Raw genomic sequence first — 25,097 nt, forward strand, 5'->3', positions numbered from 1 at the left:
TTCAAACTAAATATCATATTTTATGAACTCTTCATGTGTTTTCTGTGTAAAAGTGAAGTAAAAAGTAAAATATTAACCTAGTGAAGTAGTACAAGTACCATACATGTGTACTTCAGTACAGTATCCTTCTTGAGTAAAAGTACTAAGTTTCATTCCACCTCTGAAAACAGACAATACTTTAGGACGGCTGATGTTTTGAAACATTATTTTATTTTCGCTTTTTTTTATTGAAAAATAAACAAACAACAATACAGAAAACAAAACAACAAACCAACGTATTTTATAAGCTATATAAATATATACATATATATACGTATATAGATATATATGCTTCTGAAGTTACAGAAGTTATTATTGATGATCGAAATAGATTAAACTCATCTACTAATTGATTAATTTACTAACTTTTAGGCTCTAAAAATAACATCAGTACATTGTGCAGTATTAACATACAAACAATAATTTCCACAATATTTTTTAAAGGATTTTGTTTTGTTTTAAAGGTTTTTATTTGGGATTCTTTAACATTATATTAGTCAACATTACGCTTTTATTCTGAAAATGCAGCGGAAGTCGTGCTCTCGTTGTTGCTGCCCGGAAACAGAAACTTGATGTTTCTCTTCTGTCAGGAAGTCATCACTCAACAAACATCCAACTGTCGCTTTTAGTTTAGTTTCTCTTTCAAACGCGCGTTAAAACACGAAGCTACACAGACACGAAACACGACGGAGACGAAACGCTGAATCATCCAAGATGGCGGAGGAAAATATCTTCTTCTTCGTTCCCAATTTGATCGGTAGGTTTCCATCGTCTCTAGCGTTAGCTAGCTAGATTAGCATTAGCCTTCTGTTGGGAGACAAGTCACACCAGATTAACCATGACGTAATCTGTCTCAGGTGACGTCACACGGAATCAAGTTTATTTTGTATTTTTTTCCTTTTACTTCGTTTATTGTTATTGTTTATTGTTGTACTTTTAGCTTCTTTGGCCTCCAGAATACAATATGTACCTCTGAGATGTGGTACAGTATAAAGTACAATATGTACCTCTGAGATGTAGTACAGTATAAAGTACAATATGTACCTCTGAGATGTAGTGGAGTAGAAGTAGTATAAAGAAGCAGAAGCAGTCGGAGTGGAGCTTGATGTAGTACTTGTTGTACCTGCAGGTTACGCCCGCATCGCGTTGGCTCTGCTGTCCTTCTGTCTGATGCCTTGCTGTCCGTGGACCGCCGTCTTCTGCTACCTGCTCAGCGCTCTGCTGGACGCCTTCGACGGCCACGCCGCCCGAGCTCTCAACCAGTGTACGTACACGTCGCCCTCGGCTCCGTTACCTAAAAATCATTTCACCGTTCGGTACTTTTCTTCTAACTTCCTGTTTGTTTCATCTTTCTTTCAGCCACTAAGTTCGGGGCCATGATGGACATGCTAACGGACCGCTGTGCCACCATGTGTCTGCTGGTCAACCTGTCGCTGCTCTACCCGTCCTACACCTTCCTGTTCCAGCTCAGCATGTGTGTGGACATCGCCAGCCACTGGCTGCACCTGCACAGGTGAGTCATCGCTAAGAGGTCAACATGACCTGTCAATCACTGTGTAGCCCCGCCCCTAAAGCATCCCCTGCTTTATGGTCTGTTTGACTCTAAATGGACCATCATTTACTAAATGAACATCATGCTGTATTGAAGAAGACTTGAAACTAGAGATTGAGACCATAAACTCATGTTTACAATGTTTACTGAGGTAATAAATCAAGAGAGAAGTAGAGTCATTTTCTCATAGACTTCTATACAACCAGAGGAGTCGCCCCCTGGTGGACACTAGAGAGAATGCAGCTTTAACACATGAAGCTCTGAAGAACTTTAAAGAACCGGAGGTCGTTGAAACCACATAAATAAATGTATAAAATCATGAGTAATAACTCACTTCATCTTCTTTCCTCTTTTATTTTCTCAGCTCAACTATAACGGGATCAGCCAGTCACAAGAGCATCGACCTCTCTGGTAACCCTGTCCTCAGGATCTACTACACCTCCAAGGTGAGGAGCACACACACACACACTCACACTCGCATACAATCACACACTCACACACACACACAATCACACACACACACAATCACACACTCACACAATCACACACACACACACAATCACACACACACACACAATCACACACACACACAATCACACACTCACACAATCACACACGCGCACGCACACACACACACACAGTCACACACACACACACACTCAGTGTATAGTGTGTATACAGACTGACTGTGTGTGTGTGTGTGTCCTTTAGCCGGTCCTCTTCGTCATGTGTGCTGGGAACGAGCTCTTCTTCTGCCTCCTCTTCCTCCTCCATCACATCCAGGAACCTGCAGGTAAGACATCCAGCTGTACTCTGTAGTACTTCTACTACTACTACTACTACTACTACTACTACTACTTCACTACATTCATCTGACAACTTCTTACACTGTGGTATTAGTACTTATACTGCAGTAAAGGACCAGGGTACCTCCTCTCCTCCCCTATGTTGACCTGTGTACTCTGTGTACTGTGTGTCCTGTGTGTACTGTGTGTACTGTGTGTCCTGTGTGTACTGTGTGTACTCTGTGTACTGTGTGTCCTGTGTGTACTGTGTGTACTCTGTGTACTGCAGCGTGGCTCTACTGGCTGCAGGGTCTCTGTGGGATCATCTGTCTCCTGAAGACGGCCATCAGTCTGGTTCACCTGGTCACGGCCTCCCAGAACATGGCCGCCATGGACGCCGCCGAGCGGGAGAAGACCGTGAAGACGCAGTGAGAGAGAGGGGAGGAGGAGGAGGAGGAGGAGGAGGAGGAGGAGGAGGAGGAGGAGGAGGAGGAGGAGGAGGAGGGAAATTCACCGTGTTTTTAATGTATTCTTTATTATTGGAAGGGTTGTGCACTTAAAAGAGAACGAGAAACGGAACAAAGTTTTATGACCAAATATGTAAACGTCAGATTTTTTACTTTTCACAGCTGTTGATCCGTCTGAGTTCATTTATTTATTGCTTCACAATATAAAATCACGCTTCACTCAGATTGTTCTATTTCTCCTGATATCAAACAGATTCCAGTGTTCTATAGGAATAAATCACACATTCATCTACTATGAAGGATATTATAACAATAAGCAGCAGAGCTACGTCACAATCTGTCCTCTAATAAACTTCTGATCTGTAACGTTATGAATCATTTAAACTCGAGTGTGAACTCATTCAGTGATGATCTGGCGCCCTCTGGTGGATGTAAATACATGAAACAGACCAACAGAAGCTTTAAATTCATGCTGATTCACATTCAGAATGTGGTAAACCAGAAGTAGAGAGATTTATTCACGAGATATCGTCTTTATTAACGGTGGATTCATCTTCATAGATCAGTTCATAACCTCTGAATGTTGCTCTTAGAACAGCTTCTGCAGCTATTTATTTATTTATGAGAGAACGTGAATATGTGACGCTTCACTTTGTCTTCTGTGATATTCAACATCTGAGAGTTTTGTGCCGTTAATTGGACAAACTAAGACAACCGTGATGAACATTTATCTTTTATTTCCTGTGGACTTAATGATTAAACAGTTAATCGAGAAAATAAAAGATTTATTCATTTATTACAAAAGCTTTAAAACGAACCTTTATTCCTCATTTATTAGGTTTTTATGATTTAAAATGTTGATTAGGAGGAAACTGACCAAACAGGAAACAGCGTGACTCTGGAGGTTCCGGATCATTTATTGTTGATTATTAAATGTTTGTGCGTTTTTAACATTTATAATGTTAGTTTGTTTCTTAGAAGAGACGAGTATTAGAACATTTAAAGACCTCGTGTGTTTCAAAGTGTTGGAATATTAATATCTGTTTTTGATGAACTCGTGTCTCAGAATGTATTATAATAGTATAGTAAAGAATATAAATGTATATCAGCTGATGATATATGAGTGCAGGTGGTTTGACTTCACTGTGGAAATAAAGACAATAAAAAACACATTTTTATTCTTTTCATTTACAGAATTCACATGCAGACAAAGTTTGATTTGTTATTATAATGAATTTAAAGCAAGTCTGCATGAAATGTAGTCTTCATTACTTTTCATGATTTGGCGTAACCCTCTCACAAATAGCAGCAGTGTGTTTTATGTTTTATGTAAAAACTATCTCAGAGTACATTTCTAAGTAATGAAATACTACAATGTGTTTTTAAGGCCGAATCAATGAGTTGTTCTTACTGAACGGAACAACACAACTGGGTGTGTTTAAGCTGGTTATTATAATGACTTTAAAGCAAACACGTGACATGTTAAACTTGTCTGAATGGAGTTTGGTGCAGGTTAGAATCCAGCTGTTGCTCTCGCGCGCGCGTCGTTACCTTTAAGACACCGGACGGGACAAAGCTCGTTCTCACCGACACCACCTCAGCGGAGAGAAGTTCCGGTGAACCGGGCGCGAGCACCGTTTTTATTTATCTTAAACCCGAAGAATAGGAAAACAACCATGCCGAGCTGATTCGGTTTAAATGTCGGATTTCATTATTTTGTCGGCCTACCGGGAAGCGGCGGTGGCGCGAGAGGCACGGCACGAGACGAGGTCCGCAAGGAGGGTGGGCGCGTGCTCAAAATACTTTCCCTTTAAAGCGGAGAGGGACAGAGGGGGTGAAGGAGAGATACAAAAAAAAAGAAAAGGAAGAACGACAGCGAGGGAGGGAGGGCGCGCGAGAGGGAGAGAGAGAGAGAGTGTGTTTTTTAAAAAAAAGAGAAAGATGTCATCGCGTCGATCGAAACACCGAGGCGGAGCCATGGACCGCGGCCGACCGGGAGCTCTCTAAATCGGGGACGAGCTGTACGCAACGCCGAGGCTTTGGGACCCGACGCTGCGGCCTTCTTTTCTTCTTCTTCTCTCCCCCCCTCGTGAACAGCTGCTATGATGAGCGCGACCTCCTTCTCATCTTCTGTTCATAAATTATCTCTTTATTTTTGCATGCAATTCACCAAATTTGTATTACAGTCGACATAAGCAAATTATATATTTTTTTAAAACGCACCATTAAATACAAGCATGATATCAACCATTTTGGTGCCAACAGATATGAATTCATGACTCATAGCCGAATCACTGATTAGCTGATTTAAGCTAACTATCGTCCGCAGTCAGGACACATTTCCATCCTCTGAACCCGGACAGGTGTGGAGGAGACACGGGCCTCATAGCAGCGGTTCTTCTTCTGCTAGCTGTTAGCTGTTAGCTGCTAAAGGTTCAAACATGGACACCTCCTGGAGTAACTTCCTCTTTCAGGTGAGGCTTTAATTGATGCTCGAGCTGCTTTTGTTGTTTTGGGGAGGTTTTTTTGGGGGGGGGGGGGGGGAGGAGGAGGAGAAAAGAGGAGGAGGAGGAGGAAGGTGGGGGTGTTTGACATCTCTGCATGGGGGGGGGGGCAGGATGGAGCTGGTTTCACCCCCAAAATATGTTATAATACCACACTGTACATGTATTCTGCTACAGGAGAAGTACTAATACTACTCAGTAAGAATACTCTGTTCAAGAAAAAATACTAATACCACACTGTACAAATACTCTGTTACACAGTAAAAGTACTAAACAGTAAAAATACTAATATCACACTGTCACAGTACTAATACCATAGTACAAAAAAAAAAAAGTACTAATACCACATTGTAAATGTATTCTGCTCCAGTGAATGTACTAATACTACTCTAAGAATACTCTTCGCTAGAAAAAATACTAATACCACACTGTAAAAATACTTTGTTACAGTAAAAGTACTAACACCACACAGTAAATGTATTCTGGTATATTCATTAAAACGTAGTTAAAGTTCAAATTGTGACTGTTGTACTATTATATATTCTATCATTAGAGTATTATTACTCATTCATGTAAAGCAGGATTTTACTGTAGTAGTTAGTATACAGTATGTGTACTATTAACTATAATCCTGATGGACCAATGAGTTGATCTACAGACATAAAAACATGCTGTGGCCCTCTAACGAGTATTATTATACATTAATAGTATTATTGTTAATAAACTACAGCTACAGGCGGCTGAAAGGGTGTCCGGGCTCAGCCTTAGAGGGAGGGTGAGGAGGCTGAGGAGGCTGAGGAGCTCGGACATCAGGTGTTGAGGCACTCCTCCTTTGCCTCAAAAGGAGTCAGCTGAGGTGGTTCAGCATCTAATTAGGATGCCTCCTGGACGCCTCCCACTGGAGGTTTTCCGGGCACGTCCACGAGACCCCGGGGACCCAGAACAGCTGGAGGGACTACATCTCCCAGCTGGCCTGGGAACGCCTCTATGGAGCCAAATCCAGGTCAAAAGTATATTTTCAAAAAGAAACCGAGGAAAACCTCTCTCTACCTGTGGTGATAATAAAACAGGAGTATGTTTCCTGCATTAGTTCACTCTGACAGAAGCGCTCACTAACGTAAACTCCCTCTTGTGGACTAATGGGTCAATGACGCTGTATAGAAAGTGTTGAATCATAATTCTCGCGGTGCCCACGTTACCTGAAGGCAACATGGTTGAGGACGGTCCTCGGCCTTCTTTGTTATGCTGTCACTCATGATACCACGCCCCTCTCCGTTGATACCACGCCCCCCTCCGTTGATGCCACGCCCCCCACGCTAGGTCAGGGTCAAAAGTCTGAACTGAAAAAAACGAACTGAAAGTGAAAAAAATATTTGAAACTGAAAAAAATTAAATCTGAAACTGAAGAATATAAGAACTCAAATATCAAAATATATATGAAAGTGAAAAATGAAGAGAAAAAAATTTATTCAAAGAAACCCCAAAAAACTTTTCATTCACTTATTTTTATTTTGAGTACATTGCTGTATTTTTCAATGTTCAAGACCACAACTTGAACTTTCAGCTTCACATGAACAAAACCTTTGACCTGGATTTAGCTCCAAACACCTCGGAGCCCCAGAATGAGCTGCGACATGTTGCGGGGAGACGGAGGTCTGGAGCACCGCGAGGAGGGAAATGGATGATTATTAATATTATTAATAAACTTTAAATGATGGAACAGTATTATTATAAATAAATATTATTGATATTATTATTATAATTATTAATATGATTAATATTATTATTATACTTATTAGTATTAATAATATGATTAAACACAAAATTATGTAACTATTATCATAAATTAATATTGATAATAATAGTATGTATTAGTAACATTACTAATAATATTATCTATTAGTAACAGTATTATTAATAGTACGTGTTAGTAACAGCATTATTAATAGTATGTGTTAGTAACAGTATTATTAATAGTATGTGTTAGTAACAGCATTATTAATAGTATGTGTTAGTAACAGTATTATTAATAGTATGTGTTAGTAACAGCATTATTAATAGTATGTGTTAGTAACAGCATTATTAATAGTATGTGTTAGTAACAGCATTATTAATAGTATGTGTTAGTAACAGCATTATTAATAGTACGTGTTAGTAACAGCATTATTAATAGTATGTGTTAGTGACAGCATTATTAACAGTGTTATGTGTTAGTAACAGCATTATTAATAGTACGTGTTAGTAACAGCATTATTAACAGTGTCATGTGTTAGTAACAGCATTATTAATAGTATGTGTTAGTAACAGTATTATTAACAGTATTATGTGTTAGTAACAGCATTATCAATAGTATGTGTTAGTAACAGTATTATTAATAGTATGTGTTAGTAACAGCATTATCAATAGTATGTGTTAGTAACAGTATTATTAATAGTATGTGTTAGTAACAGCATTATTAATAGTATGTGTTAGTAACAGCATTATTAATAGTATGTGTTAGTAACAGCATTATTAATAGTATGTGTTAGTAACAGCATTATTAATAGTATGTGTTAGTAACAGTATTATTAATAGTATGTGTTAGTAACAGTATTATTAATAGTATGTGTTAGTAACAGCATTATTAATAGTATGTGTTAGTAGCATTATTAACAGTATTATGTGTTAGTAACAGTATTATTAATAGTATATGTTAGTAACAGTATTATTAATAGTATGTGTTAGTAACAGCATTATTAATAGTATGTGTTAGTAACAGCATTATTAACAGTGTTATGTGTTAGTAACAGCATTATTAATAGTATGTGTTAGTAACAGCATTATTAATAGTATGTGTTAGTAACAGCATTATTAATAGTATGTGTTAGTAGCATTATTAACAGTGTTATGTGTTAGTAACAGCATTATTAACAGTGTTATGTGTTAGTAACAGCATTATTAACAGTGTTATGTGTTAGTAACAGCACCACTGCTCTCCCTCAGACCCCGGTGGCTCACACTCAGCCTGAGGCTTCTCTTCAGTCTGATCTCACCGGATCGGCTCAGACTCCTCCAGCCGAGCAGCTCAACACGCCGCCGTCCACCGTGGACACCGCCGCCCTCAGCGAGGAGCCACTTCCTGGTGAGGGGGGGGGAGATGGTGATCACATGATACGTCTTATTTTGTGATTTAAATGAAAACTTTATTTGTACACAACATTCAACACACAGGAGATTTACATCAGAAAGGTTTAGAAACTTAAAAACTAATTAATTATTAATTCAAAGCTCAGACTCTGTGAACACATAGAAGACATAAGAGATACAAAGGTAAAGAACAGACAGGACTATTATGTACACCATGTAAAATACATACATATATATATACATATATATATGTATATATATACACAGAGATACAATATACTCTTGTTGTTTCACTATTAAAGTATTCGTACACTGTTTAGTAATCAAACTGATTATTTTTCTTAAACACTTTCATGTAAGTGAGACACAAAAAATATAATTAAATATTAAAAAATACAATAAACGTACAAAATAAAATAATAACAAATAAATGAGTTGTAAGAAAAACATACAAAAAAATTTATTTAAATTAAAAGTTACACATAAATAAATAAACCATAAACCATAAAGTATGGGCTCAGTGGTACAAAACAATAATATTCATTCATTCATTTATTCATTTATTTAATCATCCATTCACTTATTCACTTATTCACTCACTTGTTCGTTTACCAGAACAGAGCACATTAACAGCCTCGGTTAGCAGAGATAACCGTCGTCTGTAGTTCACCAGATTATTACAGAAAACCAGAGATCAGTATCGGTCTCTTCACGATGCACAAGTTCTCTGAACGTGACGTCTCTCGACCCGATGAAGATGTAGAAGTAAACATCTCCTCCTCCGTCTCTCCTTCAGTCAAACCGCTGGTTAAACCCGGTCGACCCGCCCACATCTGTGCCACCTGCAACAAGGAGTTCAAGAACAGCTACAACCTGCGGCGGCACCAGTCGGTGCACACGGGCATCAAGATGAAGGACCGGGTGGCCCGCGAGAAGGAGGACGGAGTCAAAGGTGGACGGGTGGAGAAGCAGACCGTCCCTCTGTCGCTCCTCCACCTCACTCTGCCTCCTCCACCTCCTCCTGCTCCTCCTCCTCCTCCTCCTCCTCTGGCCCAGGAGACCCTCCCCCAGCATGCCACCATCCAAGAGGGCCAGCCGGTCTCCGTCACCATGGCCGTGCCGCCTCAACTCATCCAGGCAGCGGTTGTGGTGGTGGGCTCCATGGAGCAGGTGGGTCCTCTGGGAGACGTTGGAGACCATTCAGGGTTTTATTCACCTTTTTAGTGGTATATGTCTCGGGCTTTTATTGTGAAAAGTCAGAACAGAGGAAGTGGGTCTGCGCTGCCTTTTGTCAATGTCGACGAGAGTTAATAAAGTTTGCCATTTTGAATACATCCGCTCCTCACAACATGGTTGGTTGATGTCTTTCAATTATAGAAAAAATAAAAGAATATAATAAATAAATATGATTGTATTCTGGATCCTTGTAGAGCAGCTGCTGTAATCAAACATCAAAGGGATCTGGATCTGATAACATGGATCATAATGATTATTATATATCTTTAGTTCTGATCTGTGACTTTTATGATCCGTTGCTCCTCTACGTCTTAGACATCCTGTACGTTTCTTCTCCTGTTGATTTTTAAACGTTTCTTAACGTCTCTTCCACAGAATCTGAACCCCCACCCCAACGCCAACCAGGTGAGGAAGAACCACGCCTGCGAGGCCTGCGGGAAGGCCTTCAGGGACGTGTACCACCTGAACCGCCACCGCCTGTCCCACTCGGACGAGAAGCCGTACTCCTGCCCCGTCTGCCAGCAGCGCTTCAAGAGGAAAGACCGCATGAGCTACCACGTCCGCTCGCACCAGGGCTGCATGGAGAAACCCTACGTCTGTCCTCACTGCGCCAAGGCCTTCTCCCGGTACACAATGAGACATTCAGGGACCTTTTTAAAACGTAGGACAGGTCCTGTCCTCACTGCAAGTAGTGGCTTAAAGTTAATACATTCATGTTTTCTCCTTAATAATAACTATTCCAACAGATGAAAACAGTTTAAATCAGATGTCAAATGTGCAGGATTACAGCAGCAAAGTGGACAAAGCAACAAGAGACATCAGTAGAAACAAGCACAACAAATATTCAGTAACGGTAGAATAAATAAGTAAAGCTAGAAATACTATATACTCAGATCGAGTGGTTGGATGCATATTATTGCACATATGAGGTGGGAGATATAATGTGAGTATTTATATTGCTCATACATACACTGATGTATGCGTTCTATTGGAGCAAAGAAGGACCTTCCTGTGTCTGCTTTTATTGTGAAACTCTTGACACTGAAACAGGAAGCTGCTCCTGTGTAAATCTCAGCTTCCAGCGTTCTTCTCTGTGTCTCTGGTTTAGTTCTTACATTCAGACACACAGAGTCTTGATTCTGGTGTTGGAGGTGAAACCACGTGGCGGTGTTTAGTAACAGCTGTTTGGTTTCTTTTCTTTCAGACCGGATCACCTCAACAGTCACGTCCGACAGGTGCACTCCACAGAGAGACCGTTCAAGTGCACGGTAACGTCTTCATCTGTTTACTGGAGTTCAACCAATATGGGTTTGTGAATCACAGAGAGCACGAGACACTGATGATGAGGATGAGGATGAGGGTGTTTTCATCTCATGGTCACGTATTAAACATCAATGTGAAGCTTTCAACAAATGAACTCAAATACAATGGATGATCAGCACTGACTGCTTTAATAAATAATAATAAAAACTAATGATTTTAACTTGTTTACTTGATGTATATTATCTCTGAGCTGGTGAAGAGGTTAATATACCAAGAAATAACTCTTTCCTAGATTAAAAAACATTTAAATACATTTATAATTAAAAGAAAAAGTAAACGCCAATATAATCTGAAATAAAAGAGGTACATTTACGAGAAACATGGCTTCACTCTGAGGTCACGTGACGTGTCACTCATCAGGTTTTACTTCTGATCGATCAACAAACACGGTTTCAGCTCAGAGTCACCGCTTCATCATCAGCATCCAGACGTTGAGGAGGAATCATAGTTTTTAACATCATGGACGTCTGAGGACCAACATCTAATTCAGAAGGAATCAATGAAGCGGCTCGATCCTCAATAAAACCATTTTACATTTATGACTTTTTAATCTCATAAATTCTCATAAATCCTCTGAATATTACTTTCCTCCAACACGGCGTCGTTTACTTCTGATATTTGCGACGAACGTCCTTTTCTGCTTATTTGATCTAGAATTTAGTTTTCAGGATGTTGAACACGTTGTAAGATGAGATCCGTGTTTCAGTGTTTCTCACAATTTGACGACATAAATCTCTGAATGTTGTCCTCCAACAAGTCGTATATTTGTGTTACTGCAGTACTTCTGTTTTTGGTTTGACCAGATGGAGACGTGACCTGTGAGATGATGAAAGTATCTAAGAGACATTTATATATTATGTATATTGAAGATTGATCCTCTAATATCTGTTTTATCAGGTCAATTTGTCCTTTTCTGTTTATTTAACCTTTAATGTACTGTATGATGAAAACGTTAAACGTTACACAATACTACATTGTATTTGCTCTCTCTTTCTCCTCTCGCTTCACGTCTACGTGCACTCTTCCCCCCCACAGACGTGCACGTCGGCGTTCGCCACGCGGGATCGACTCCGCGCTCACCTGATCCGCCACGAGGAGAAGGTTCCGTGTCACATCTGTGGGAAGCTGCTGTCCGCCGCCTACATCACCGACCACATGAGGGTCCACAACCAGTCGCAGCACCACGCCTGTCACCTCTGCAACCGCAGTGAGTCACAATAACAGCGTGTGAAAAGATGACAAAATAATAACTTCATCACGTTATTTCTGCAGCAGAAGAGACTAAATAACAAACAGGAAGTGTTTGTTTTCCAGGCTTCACCACGCTCACCTACCTGAGGGTCCACGCTCAGAAGCACCACGGTCAGGAGTGGAAGGAGAGCGGCGGGGCGCGGGGGGGCTTCGGTGGGACGGGGGCCGGCGGGGTGCTGCTCTGCCAGCTCTGCGGCGTGCAGTGCAAGACGGCCACGCAGCTCCAGGGTCACATGGGTACCCACGCCAGCCAGGGAGACCCCGTCCAGGACCCCACGAGCACCACCAACGTGGCCGTCACCGTGTCCAGTGCTAGCGCGGTGGGACTGCTAGTAACTGACTGCTCCGGCATCGGCCCCCCGCCCCACAGCTAGCATGCTGGGGGCGATGGGGGGAGGGGGGGGTGGGGGGTGGAGGTTAAACGAGGAGGAGGAGAGACAACATCCAACCCAGGTGTGTGAATTTTTAGTCTGTAAACATGTTATTCACTGTTTTATGAAGCTTTCACTTTCTCCAGACGGAGCTGTGTGATAAATGTCCTCACGTGATGTCACTTAAGTCAAGCGACGTCACTAGACTCGGGCGACGTCATTAGACTCGAGCGACGTCATTAGACTCGGGCGACGTCACTAGACTCGGGCGACGTCATTAGACTCGAGCGACGTCACTAGACTCGGGCGACGTCATTAGACTCGAGCGACGTCATTAGACTCGGGCGACGTCACTAGACTCGAGCGACGTCATTACACTCGAGCGACGTCATTACACTCGAGCGACGTCATTAGACTCGGGCGACGTCACTAGACTCGAGCGACGTCATTACACTCGAGCGACGTCATTACACTCGAGCGACATCATTAGACTCAAGTCAGCGTCGGTTGAAGACTACAAGTTTGAAAAATAAAAAATTCTAAAGAAGTGAGACGTCTGTAGCTGCTGCTCATCTCTGCTCATCTTTTCTCTAACACACCACAATCTACCACACAAACCGTCTGCGGCATTGTGGGTAATGTAGGCGCCAGGTTTTGACAGGGAAGAAGAATGTGTGGCATAAACAGACGATATCTCTGGTTCTGCTTTATTTGATTTAAAAAATGTTTACTGTCCATCATGAATCCAACAGTGTTTTTATAATATGAAGATAAATCTGTATAATACTTGTTTTGTGTCTGTTTGTAGTCTTTTATGTCTATTCGTGTTCATTTTGTGTCTTTTTGCAGCTGTTTTGTGTCTCTTTGTAGTTGCATCATGTGTCTTTGTGTCTCTTCCTGGCTGCTATGCGTCTCGTTGAGTTGACATCTTGCAGGTAAAGGCCGGGGGGCCCTGACACTCTGGGCCCCTAAGCCTGTGCCTGGTCGGCCCCTCATGATGATATTGTGCGTTTTTATTCACATGCTTTTTGTTTTCACTTTCCAGATGTTTGCTCAACAAACTAAACTCAGACTGAGAGAAGCTGCCGTGTAAATCGTCTCTCCTCCTCTTCGTTATTCGTGGTTTCGTGAGGACAACAAGACTTTTTGGACCTTTTACCTCCAAACAGCTGATCTCTCACCAACACTGAGAGACTCACTCTGCAAACTGTACAGACGAGTCAAAGACAGGAACGAGACGGAGGAGAAGGAGACAATAAGGAAACCTCTGCTCACTCATTAAGTAGGAAAACGATGTGTTTTTATTCACGTGGCTTAGCGATTAGCTGTTTCTATTTGCCATCATCTCGTTGTTTTAACTGTCGACTGACTTGCACATTACATTACAGTCATTTAGCAGACGGGAGACATTACTGGGGTTAAGTGTCTCTGACTGAAGGACGGCCCTGCTCGCCCCACATTCTGTCCTGATTTTGTAAAGTGTTTTTAGATCATTTATATTCCATGATGTCAGTGTTTTGTTTATAAAGACGTACGATAACAGGACTTTATCTCCCTTATTTTATTACTAAACAGTCTCCGGTTTGCCTTTGTCAGAGTCTTCAGAGCAGGGAAACCCAACAGGACTCGAGGTCGACTGTTTCAGATGGGCCATCATGTAAATACACTTTTTATATACAGCTGATGAAGGCAAACTAATAGTTGTTTGTGTACCCCCCCCCCCCCCCCCCCCCCCCCCATGAACATTGAATGTGCATAGCTCCTCTGCTTCATCTGGTCTTCGCTCTGTCTCTTGATGCTGATTTGTAATTCTGGAACAAGTTAAACTGTAATTCTTAGCTACCTTGGTGACACATTTCTGTGGCTGTGCATATTGATTGTACTTGATGCGTAGCGCCTCGTTACTACTGTATTAAAAAAGAGCAGTAAAATGTGTGGATTCAAGTTGACATGATGTTGACGTTGATTTTTAGTGCTGTGCTGAGTTACACATTTGAGGTACTTTACTCGAGTCTGCTGCTTTGTACTTCTACTTTATTAGAAGTATTTAATTATTTATCCGACAACTTAAAAGACTTTACACATTTTTTACTGCAGGCATACTCAGTACCTGCTGTATTTTTTACAGTGTACTTGTACTAAAGTAAATGTACATTTACTTGTATCTGAGTATTTTTACAGTGTAATATTAATGCTAGTACTACTACTAAAGTAGCTCTTTCAATGCAGGACTTTTACTTGTAACAGAGTATTTTAACAGTGTAGTATTTGTACTTGTACTAAAGTAACGGTTTTGAAAGCAGGCCCCCTACTAGTAACAGAGTATTTTTACAGTGTGGTATTAGTACTTTTACTCCAGTAAAGTACCCGGATACTTCCTCCAGCACTGCTAAGATGCTAACGTATTAGCATTGTTTACAGCATCAACCCCTCCCCCACCCGGCTCTACCAGCTCCTCCTACTGGACAAGCTAACCAGCTAGCCGTTGTGTGGAAGCGACCGGAGATCTTTAAATACATACATATATATATATATATATAATATATATATAATACCGCAGAGCACCAGAAGGACTCCTGGATGAGACGCATATTCATCCATGAAATCACAGCAAACCATCGTCTTTATGGGACGCTTGTTCGGTTGGATATCACGACGCGATGGCCAGCTAGCGAGCAGTCCGGAGCTAGCTGCTAGCTGCTAGCTAGCTGGTCGGCTAGCCGGAGTTAGCAGCTCCGCTAGAATAATTCGGTGTTTTTCGGCTTTTTAAAAAAAATGTGTTTCCGCGCCACATGCCCTCATTAATTTAACCGGGCTTTTCTCTATACGTGTATTAATTAAATTATCAAAATAGATGTTTTTTAATATGTAGGTCACTGTTCCCAACCAATGCTAGTTATGTGGGTCATAGACATGTTAGCACGAACAGCTGGTTAGCACGGCAGCTAGCTGGATTTTATCTTTTAATTTATCCGTCATTTAAAACATTAATAAAAACAATAACGTTCAATCATATGCGTGTGTTAAGTGAGGATTACTCTCCAGCTAGTGTGTCTGAGGTTATCATCGAGTGGAACATTTATTTATCTTTAATATTTTGGACCATCGTCGGCTAACTTCGCTAGCTGTGATCCTGCTAGCTAAGCTAACCGATTAGCTTCACTAATCAACCAGGTAAGGGCAAAGACAAATCAAACGGAGACGTAGCTCATTAAACGTGTGTGAAGCAGTGAATGTGATATTAAATCAACGTGTTTTAGGCTTTTAATGTGTTTTTTGTGTACATATTTATTTATGTCATATATTTACTTTATTTTAATTTTATATTCACCAGAGTAATCATTATTTTAGATCTTTTTTTAACTTTTTCATCACCTTTTGCTGGACTTAACTTTTGTTAGCATTTGTATTTTTTAAATATATTATTAATTAATTCATTATGAATAATTACTTTTGCACAGTTCTTACTTTTTAAAGACCTTTAATTAGCGTTGTCTCGTTGGAACATACTCGTATTATATTCTCTGTGTCTTATAAAACATTATCTTATCTTCCGTCATATTATTCATCCTAATTGTCTGTATGGTAGGGCTGCAATCATTTTTCATTATCTACTAATTTTACAATTTATGTTCACCATCAATTAAATATCCATCCCATGTTCCCAAATATTCAGTTTGTTATCATGTAAAAGAAATAACATGAGTTGCAGATGAATTCTCTGCTGAAGTTCTCGCAGTAAAACTCTGAATCTGAGGTTTGTGTTCCTGTCTTCCCTCTCAGGAACCGAAGGGATCATGCTGAGTGTGGATCCGTGTTTCCTCGTCTCCTAGCCGCTCAGCAGCAGCAGCTTGGTGCGGACATCGCGGACTGTTTCTGGGGTTTTGGTGAGAGGAGTGATGGCATTTCACGGCGCCGGCCGTCAGACCGTCTGTGGAGACTTGTTTCCGGGCTCCGACCTGGGCCACAAGTATTTCTGCGTGAACTCCTCCTGCGGAGCTCCGACCACGGGCCTCAGCGCCACCCCGTGCCTGACCGGGCCCACCGCCCCGGCCGGGACGCCCCGCCACCCCACGGCTATGGGGGGGAGCACCGGGGGAGGGGCGGCGGTGCCTCAGCCCTACAGCAACCCGGCCAGCGAGGTGCCGAGCCCCGCAGAGATGGAGCCCGACCGGCCCATCGGTTACGGAGCCTTCGGGGTCGTCTGGTAAAGAAACATTATTAAGGATCATAGCGGTGTTTAGCTTGATGTTGACTTAAAATAAATGCATAATCTCCTCATGATAAGCAGAAGAATCTCTGTTGTTATCTTCAATTCATTTCTCTGGAGGACGGATGGAGGGATGGATGGAGGGATGGAATGATGGATGGTGGGAGGATGGAGGACGGATGGATGGATGGATGGATGAATGGAGGATAGATAGATGGATGGAGGATAGATAGATGGATGGATGGAGGATAGATAGATGGAGGATGGATGGATGGAGGATAGATAGATGGATGGAGGATAGATAGATGGATGGAGGATAGATAGATGGATGGATGGAGGATAGATAGATGGAGGATGGATGGATGGAGGATAGATAGATAGATGGATGGAGGATAGATAGATGGAGGATGGATGGATGGAGGATAGATAGATAGATGGAGGATAGGTGGATGGATGGATGGACAGACAGACGGAGGGATAGTTACTTTCTTTATTAATCCCACAAGGGGAGCATTTATAGCTACAGGCAAAGCAATACGAATAACAGAGTAAAACATGAAATATTAAAATTAACAATATATACAATATAATAAAATAATATTAAATGAACTTCTTCACACACACACACACACATATCTAAGTATCTTCAGTGTTCAACTCTTCCTCAGACACTAAACATGATCATCAGCAATGAAAAGAATCCAGTAAATCAGATAAAAGATAAAGAAACCTGCAGAGATTTACATTTATTTTCGTTATCGACTAATCTTCCAGTTATTTTCTCAATGAGAACATGAAATGTTCTTCAAACGGCCAACAGTCCAAATGTTCAGTTAGTTATCGTATGAAACACAGAAGCAGCAGATCCTCGCGTTTGTTAAAAAAAGAACCTTTCAACTTTATCAACTTTAGCTGCAGATGAATTCTGACTTTGTGTCTGAACCGTCGTGCAGGTCCGTCACGGATCCACGAGACGGTCGTAAAGTGGCTCTGAAGAAGATGCCCAACGTCTTCCAGAACCTGGTCTCCTGTAAGAGGGTCTTCAGAGAGCTGAGGATGCTCTGCTTCTTCAAACACGACAACGTAAGGAGGAGGAGGAGGAGGAGGAGGAGGAGGAGGAGGAGGAGGAGACGAGGCGTTTGCGGTCAGTGGGATCAAAGAGGCATTAAATGTTGTTTTTCTGTCTGCAGGTTCTGTCGGCGCTGGACATTCTGCAGCCTCCACAGATCGACTGCTTTGAGGAAATGTATCCTTTTTATTCATATGTCACAACAAAAACAATCAAAAGTCAGAATCACACCCTCGGTTATTATTTACCCTCTGAACATCAGAGCAGCTCCTCTCCTGTCACACTTTTCTCTCTGTGGTCTTGATTTTCAAAATAAAAGTCCTGCTCCTCTCTGAAACAGAAGCATCACGACTAGAAGTAGAGAACTAGAACACGTCTTTAGTGACATTAATCATTGAAGAAGAAAGAAACACACGTTTCATTTATTTCATCATTTCTTTTACAAAAATTGGAAAAACAATATAATCTATAAAACTATTGACATGTTTCAGCCTCTCTCCTCTCCTCTCCTCTCTCCTCCCCCTTCTCCTCTCCCCTCTCCTCTCCTCCCTCTCCTCTCTTCTCTCCTCCCCCTTCTCTCCTCTCTCCTCTTCTCTCCTCTCCCCTCTCCTCTCCTCTCTCCTCCTCTCCTCTCTCCTCTCTCCTCTCCTCTCCTCTCTCCTCCCCCTTCTCCTCTCCCCTCTCCTCTCCTCCCTCTCCTCTCTTCTCTCCTCCCCCTTCTCTCCTCTCTCCTCTTCTCTCCTCTCCCCTCTCCTCTCCTCTCTCCTCCTCTCCTCTCTCCTCTCTCCTCCCCTCTCCTCTCTCCTGCCCCCTCTCCTCTCTCCTCCCTCTCCTCTCCCCTCTCCTCTCCCCTCCCCTCTCCTCTCCTCTCTCCTCTCCTCCCTCTCCTCTCCTCTCCTCTCCCCTCTCCTCTCTCCTCTCCCCTCCCCTCTCCTCTCCTCCCCCTTCTCCTCTCCCCTCTCCTCTCCTCCCTCTCCTCTCTTCTCTCCTCCCCCTTCTCTCCTCTCTCCTCTTCTCTCCTCTCCCCTCTCCTCTCCTCTCTCCTCCTCTCCTCTCTCCTCTCTCCTCCCCTCTCCTCTCTCCTGCCCCCTCTCCTCTCTCCTCCCTCTCCCCTCTCCTCTCCCCTCCCCTCTCCTCTCCTCTCTCCTCTCCTCCCTCTCCTCTCCTCTCCTCTCCCCTCTCCTCTCTCCTCTCCCCTCCCCTCTCCTCTCCTCTCTCCTCTCCTCCCTCTCCTCTCCTCTCCTCTCCCCTCTCCTCTCTCCTCTCCCCTCCCCTCTCCTCTCCTCCCTCCCCTCTCCTCTCTCCTCTCCTCTTCTCTCTCCTCTCCTCTCTTGTGGTCACATGACTGTTGGTCTCAGATGAATCAATCATGACGTCATAGTTTCACAGTGAACTCTTTATTCGGAGACGTTTATGATGAAACATGAAGAATAAAATGTTTTATTAAATATCACAATCTTAAGCTTAGTTTTGTTTCTTTTTCTGACAGGAACGTTCATCACATGATGTGTTCAAGGACCGTCAGAAAGATGAACATCTGACGATAATGACAGTTTTTGCAGCTTCTGACTGATGAACGATGTAGTTTTAGCGGTCGATTAAAGAAAACATGTTTCTAATCCCACCAGTGTGTTCTGGAGTTCAGAGGGTTAAACCTTCGTATCGATCACACGTTGACTTCCTCTCACCTTCTGTCCCAGTTTCTCCTCTTCTCACCGTCGTGTCCTTTTAATTCCCTTCATGTAGCCTCTGTGTTCTAAACGCAGCTCGTCACTGGTCACCAGTGGATATCTTATCTACCTATTATATATCTATAGAGAGATAAGATATCTCAACACGATGCGGCTCCTTGTCTCCTTGAACGTGGTTATTTTGCTGAACTTCTCGTCAGCTACGTGATCACAGAGCTGATGCAGAGCGACCTCCACAAAGTCATCGTGTCTCCTCAGCCGCTCACCACCGACCACATCAAGGTGTTCCTCTACCAGATCCTCCGAGGTATTCACACTCGCTACGAGAGGTTCAGGTTCCACATTCAGGTCCTACATGAACATCACAGTTGTGAGGAGCAGCTGTGCTCCACGTGTTCATGTTCTACGTTGATGATCATCAGGCTGCTTTCATATCATCAGTGTTCTGTTTGTGGATTTAGACTCCAGCGGTGGCTTTGTAAAGGCCAAACGTCAACATCTGCTTTAAAGAGATACATTTAAAAACTAAGTATATATGAATATCTATCTCCACACTCGAGGGAGGACGATGTTGTAGATGCAACGTGTTGTTGGGCGGCAGGTTGTGTGAGTGAACTGCTGCTGACTGGGTTTGTGGTTCAGGTCTGAAGTACCTGCACTCTGCTGGGATTCTGCACCGAGACATCAAACCTGGAAACCTGCTGGTCAACAGCAACTGTCTGCTGAAGGTAAACACTTAAAAACGACGTTCAGAACCCTGAAACCACCAAACGGCTTCTCCAAAAGACACGAGTTCATATCCAAGAACCTGTTGGTATCCAAGTCCTTGTTTAAAAGTAACTTCCTGAACGTGATTCTGTCTGTTTCTAGATCTGTGACTTCGGCTTGGCCCGCGTGGAGGAGCCCGACCCGACCCGTCACATGACCCAGGAGGTGGTGACTCAGTACTACCGGGCCCCGGAGGTGCTGATGGGCTGCCGGCACTACGGCTCGGCCATCGACGTCTGGTCAGTGGGCTGCATCTTCGCAGAGCTGCTGGGACGACGCATCCTCTTCCAGGCTCAGAGCCCCATTCAGCAGGTGAGAGGACACGCCCGCCTTTCAGTCAGGGATGAAGGTTTACTGTGTGAGGGTCACAGGTAGAGGACACGCCCGCCTTTCAGTCAGGGATGAGGGTTTACTGTGTGAGGGTCACAGGTAGAGGACACGCCCGCCTTTCAGTCAGGGATGAGGGTTTACTGTGTGAGGGTCACACATCTTAATTTATTTGTTATTTGTAAAATATTATATTAATGTATTTATTTTTCTATTTATACATTTGTTTATTATTATTAACTTTTTTAAATGATATTAAGTTATTTTTTAAATATTATTTTTTAAATATTATTTTTTAAATATTATTTTTTAAATATTATTTTTTAAATATTATTTTTTAAATATTATTTTTTAAATATTTTAATGTATTTTTTTAATTCATTTATTATTATTATTATTATTATTATTATGATATCCTTCTAACATCCAGCCAGTGAGATGAGATTAAAGAAGACAAACATTATTTAAGTCGTGTTCTTTATTCATCCGGTCCGATGTGGTTCCGTCTTTAACTCACTTCCTGTCCTCCAGCTGGACCTGATCACAGACCTGCTGGGGACGCCTCCTCTGTCGGCTCTGTCGTCGGCCTGTGAAGGAGCCAGAGCCCACATCCTGAGGGGGCCACACAAACCGGTACGTGGTCCACAGACCTGGTCCTCTGAGGAGATAAAGATCTAAATCATGTTAAAGCCTCCAGACCGAGCAGCAGAAGATATGAAACGTGGATTCATGTTGGTCTTATTTTCATTCACACAGGAAGTAAAAAGTAATTATAATCCATCAAATGTGTTGTTTAAACTGGCATAAATTAAATCATTTTAAATGAAATTAAATGCAGTTTTCTTTTAGTTTTCTGAGTTCACTGTGGCGCCAAAAATAGAAACATGAAGTTATAATCCAGCTGCTGAGTCTGTGATAACAAATATGAATATGTATGTGCCTCAGATGACGGAGAGACACAAACGTCATCAATGACATCACATTAGTTTAGTTGTTTTTTCTGACCGAAGCGTTTATCACACATGATGTGTTCAAGGACCGTCGGAAAGATGAAAATCTGATGACAGTTTTTACAGCTTCTGGTTGTGATAAACGGTGTAGTTTTGGAGATGTTTTTCCATCCCGTCTGTGTTGTTGACCGTGTTTGTTTATCTTCCAGCCGTCGCTGTCGGTGCTCTACATGCTGTCTGACGGAGCCACTCACGAGGCCATCCACCTGCTCTGTCGGATGCTGGTCTTCGACCCGGTGAGTTCAGGCACCGACAGACATCTTTTTTCTTCTTCTTCTTCTTCTTCTTGACCTTGTGTCTGAGCTCTCCTCTCTCTCTGCGTCTCTTCACCTCCAGGCCAAGCGGATCTCCGGCAGCGACGCCCTCTCCCACCCGTACCTGGACGAGGGCCGCCTGCGCTACCACACCTGCATGTGTCAGTGCTGCTACTCGGTGCCCAGCGGGCGCGTCTACACCCGCGACTTCGAGCCGGTGGCCGAGCGCCCGTTCAGCCACAGCTATGAGAACAGCCTGCTGTCCGTGTGGCAGGGCAAAGGTGGGCGTCACTTCCTGCTTAGAACTGAACTACTCGTAGCACCAGATTCTCTGTCGGTTCGTCGTGGCTGACGGTGTGTTTAATGTGTCCCGTCAGAGTTGATCCATCGCTTCATCACGGAGCACCAGCAGGGAAAACGAGTGCCGCTGTGCATCAACCCTCAGAGTGCTGCGTTCAAGACCTTCATCAGGTAAACGAAATAACGTCATCTAGACGTAAATACGAGTTATTATTGTTTGTACCAAAGACAGTCGGCGACGCTAAGTCACAGCTAGCTCGCTAACGTTATCGCCACCAGCTAACGCGAGCCAAACGTATTTATTATGACAAATGAGGTAAAGGTTCAAATCAAAAGATGTAAAACTAACGACAGCTTTCTGCCAGCGAGAGCGACGCGAGAGACGGCTAGCTAACTGTAAGCTAAGCTAAAGTTAGCTGGCTAGCTTAGCTACGCGGCACGGCTCCGGGGTTGGTTGCTGTGTGATGCAGACTGCAGTTCACCTCACGACCACCAGGGTCACTGCAGCGTAGAGACCCTTTGAAGCCCCTCTGACAGGTGGGTGATGGTTCTTGTGTCCTCAGGTCCACTGCATGGCATTCCTCCAAGGTGTCCAGGAAGGAGGAGAGATGAAGGGTCCTCCAAGGTGTCCAGGAAGGAGGAGAGATGAAGGGTCCTCCTCCTCTTCCTCACGAGGAGCGACAGCAAGAGTTCCAGAAAAGATTTTCATCTGCAGTGAAAATACCGAAGAGTTTGGGTCCTTTTTATTATTTTTCTTTGTTCTCTTTTTGCTCACCTGAGCTCCTCACCTGAGCTCCTCACCTGAGCTCCTCCTCCTGAGCTCCTCACCTGAGCTCCTCCCCTGAGATCCTCACCTGAGCTCCTCCTCCTGAGCTCCTCCTCCTGAGCTCCTCACCTGAGCTCCTCCCCTGAGATCCTCACCTGAGCTCCTCCTCCTGAGCTCCTCACCTGAGCTCCTCCCCTGAGATCCTCACCTGAGCTCCTCCTCCTGAGCTCCTCCTCCTGAGCTCCTCCTCCTGAGCTCCTCCTCCTTGTTTAGTTTCATCCTAACATGAAAACTAGCTTCTAATCGACCCAAACAGCTGATATGCTCGCAGCGTTTTTTCCCGGTGCTGAATTAAGTAAATGAATAAATGCTGCTGAAGCGCTCGAGGAGGAACCGGAACTAGAGGAACTCGGTACTAGATTTGGATTTTGTTCGTAGAGACATTAAGAAATAATGCTTTTAATTGTTTGCTAGGATTGTTTAGCTGATTCTTTTTTGAAGTCATTCCAGCCGTGTGCAATATGGTTTAATTTAAACAGGCGGTAAAAATAACGACCACGAACCGGATCCCAAGCGCGACACGACTCCATCAACCGCCGAGGTTTTCTCCTTTTTGTTAAACTGCATTTGAACGCATCGCTCACTGGTTAATCTAACCGATGTAGCAGGTTTTAACCACAGTTCATCTTCCTGTTTCTCCACAAACCGTTACCTTTGTTTGGTTTCTTATTCCGTCGATGCTTCTTGTTCCTCTCGGGGAGAAATGTCTGGTCCTGGATCAGCGTTGTGTTTAACGCCTGAAGAAGGAAACAGGAAGTCTGACGTCAAGTATTTTATTTTGAAAGTTGTGATAGGAAAGTGTGCGACGGCGTATTCGGGTCATTTTAAAAATAATAATTACGGGGGGGGGGGGCTCAACATGTTTAGGTTAAGTTGTACAGTTGAGGAAAAAAAATATTCTGAGATTTAAGTCGTAAATTTTTCTTTAACTTTTTTTGTTGCTATTTTACAAAAAAAAAATTTTAGTTAGATTTGTTTTAATGTGTTTCTTGTACATTTACTACTTTAATCTCAGATGGTTTCCTTTTTTTTTCTTGTAAATATACAACTTTTTTTAATATTGGAATATTACCCACGTGCCCCGGCTCCTTAATCTTTATTTAGTTTCCTCTAATCTGGTCAGTTTAACGCAGTTAAAAACGACAAGAACGAAAGAAAACCTCTTTCTGTTTTCTTCTTCTCATTTCAACGTGTTTTTATTTTCCTCCCAGACGAGGAACAGGAAGTGACGTTTTACTTTTCCTTTTTTTAAATTTTTTTTTTCTTAATTTATTGAGTGTTTGTTGAAGAGTGTGTGGCTCCGCCCCTTTTTTTGTTTCACGGTTACCTCGAACCTCCAGAGAGAAACGAGAAGAAGAGAATTCTCTCTCTCTCCCAGAAGGACGTCGTCGGTCAAATGCTGCTGTCTGCTGTTTTCCTCTTACTTTGTAGTTTTTAGGACTTCCTGTTGTAGTTCCTGGCTCGAGTGCCCCGTTGATGGACTAACGAACTGTACGATGAGGACGCTCCGGTTTACTGATCCTGGATCATTAGTTAATAGTCAGATTCAACACTGTAAGAAGTTTAGTGGAAATGTGAAGAGAATGAAAACGAGTTCTTCAACGAGCGGGTTTCACATGTTTCACTCTTTGACTGCTAAACGTTAAAATACGTTCTGCAGACTGATAGTCGGCTATTAATATTATTATTATTCAGTAGTTTACTTTGAAGCTGGAAGTGAATTTATGTCCAATAAATCAATAAATATTTCAGCTCCAGTAGAGCTGATGGTGGTGGTGATGGTTGGTGGTGCGTTCAAAGACGCTCCGACTTTTTAGAAGCCGATGTGTTTAAAATGGGGGAAAAATTGGAAGACAACCAAAAGAAAGAAAATATTTTTTGTCTCCACTTTTAGATGATTGTTCAGCTTTTATTATGTCTGAGTATCATTTAATGAATCTGTTCATTTAATGGAACCACGAAACCACTTCCTTACTTCACGTAAACAC

At 42.6% G+C, this 25,097-nt stretch overlaps 3 protein-coding genes across 3 annotated transcripts; all 3 read left to right on the top strand.

Moving 5' to 3' along the window:
• The first annotated feature begins 609 nt into the window (after nucleotides 1-609).
• cdipt (CDP-diacylglycerol--inositol 3-phosphatidyltransferase (phosphatidylinositol synthase)) lies at nucleotides 610-2,812 on the top strand. The gene is made up of 6 exons (XM_079177827.1): nucleotides 610-796; nucleotides 1,169-1,303; nucleotides 1,399-1,552; nucleotides 1,956-2,037; nucleotides 2,303-2,384; nucleotides 2,666-2,812. The coding sequence occupies exons 1-6, from the start codon at nucleotides 754-756 to the stop codon at nucleotides 2,806-2,808; spliced, it is 639 nt and encodes a 212-aa protein (XP_079033953.1). The 5' UTR covers nucleotides 610-753; the 3' UTR covers nucleotides 2,809-2,812.
• Nucleotides 2,813-4,360: 1,548 nt separating this feature from the next.
• Nucleotides 4,361-14,549, top strand: maza (MYC-associated zinc finger protein a (purine-binding transcription factor)). Its single transcript, XM_079177826.1, has 8 exons — nucleotides 4,361-5,317; nucleotides 8,330-8,468; nucleotides 9,270-9,643; nucleotides 10,085-10,335; nucleotides 10,914-10,977; nucleotides 12,068-12,239; nucleotides 12,347-12,736; nucleotides 13,700-14,549. The coding sequence occupies exons 1-7, from the start codon at nucleotides 5,285-5,287 to the stop codon at nucleotides 12,655-12,657; spliced, it is 1,344 nt and encodes a 447-aa protein (XP_079033952.1). The 5' UTR covers nucleotides 4,361-5,284; the 3' UTR covers nucleotides 12,658-12,736; nucleotides 13,700-14,549.
• Nucleotides 14,550-15,154: 605 nt separating this feature from the next.
• On the top strand, nucleotides 15,155-23,924 carry nlk1 (nemo-like kinase, type 1). Its single transcript, XM_079177825.1, has 12 exons — nucleotides 15,155-15,828; nucleotides 16,438-16,861; nucleotides 17,818-17,947; nucleotides 18,055-18,110; nucleotides 19,825-19,931; nucleotides 20,267-20,352; nucleotides 20,495-20,704; nucleotides 21,251-21,352; nucleotides 21,879-21,965; nucleotides 22,066-22,264; nucleotides 22,361-22,454; nucleotides 22,847-23,924. Exons 2-12 carry the CDS (start codon nucleotides 16,554-16,556, stop codon nucleotides 22,893-22,895), a joined length of 1,428 nt encoding a protein of 475 aa, XP_079033951.1. The 5' UTR covers nucleotides 15,155-15,828; nucleotides 16,438-16,553; the 3' UTR covers nucleotides 22,896-23,924.
• The last annotated feature ends 1,173 nt before the right edge of the window (nucleotides 23,925-25,097 follow it).

This window comes from Pholis gunnellus, assembly GCF_910591455.1.
Source record: "Pholis gunnellus genome assembly, chromosome: 17".
In the NCBI taxonomy this organism is placed as follows: domain Eukaryota; kingdom Metazoa; phylum Chordata; class Actinopteri; order Perciformes; family Pholidae; genus Pholis; species Pholis gunnellus.

Bases quoted from the DNA above. Each gene is read 5' to 3' on its own strand.
- cdipt (XM_079177827.1), top strand. From the start codon at position 754: ATGGCGGAGGAAAATATCTTCTTCTTCGTTCCCAATTTGATCG. The intron at 797-1,168 runs GTAGGTTTCCAT...TTGTACCTGCAG, and splicing joins CTTCGTTCCCAATTTGATCG to GTTACGCCCGCATCGCGTTG. The intron at 2,038-2,302 runs GTGAGGAGCACA...TGTGTCCTTTAG, and splicing joins GGATCTACTACACCTCCAAG to CCGGTCCTCTTCGTCATGTG.
- maza (XM_079177826.1), top strand. From the start codon at position 5,285: ATGGACACCTCCTGGAGTAACTTCCTCTTTCAG. The intron at 8,469-9,269 runs GTGAGGGGGGGG...TCTCTCCTTCAG, and splicing joins CAGCGAGGAGCCACTTCCTG to TCAAACCGCTGGTTAAACCC. The intron at 9,644-10,084 runs GTGGGTCCTCTG...TCTCTTCCACAG, and splicing joins TGGTGGGCTCCATGGAGCAG to AATCTGAACCCCCACCCCAA.
- nlk1 (XM_079177825.1), top strand. From the start codon at position 16,554: ATGGCATTTCACGGCGCCGGCCGTCAGACCGTCTGTGGAGACTTGTTT. The intron at 18,111-19,824 runs GTATCCTTTTTA...ACTTCTCGTCAG, and splicing joins ATCGACTGCTTTGAGGAAAT to CTACGTGATCACAGAGCTGA. The intron at 22,265-22,360 runs GTGGGCGTCACT...GTGTCCCGTCAG, and splicing joins GTCCGTGTGGCAGGGCAAAG to AGTTGATCCATCGCTTCATC.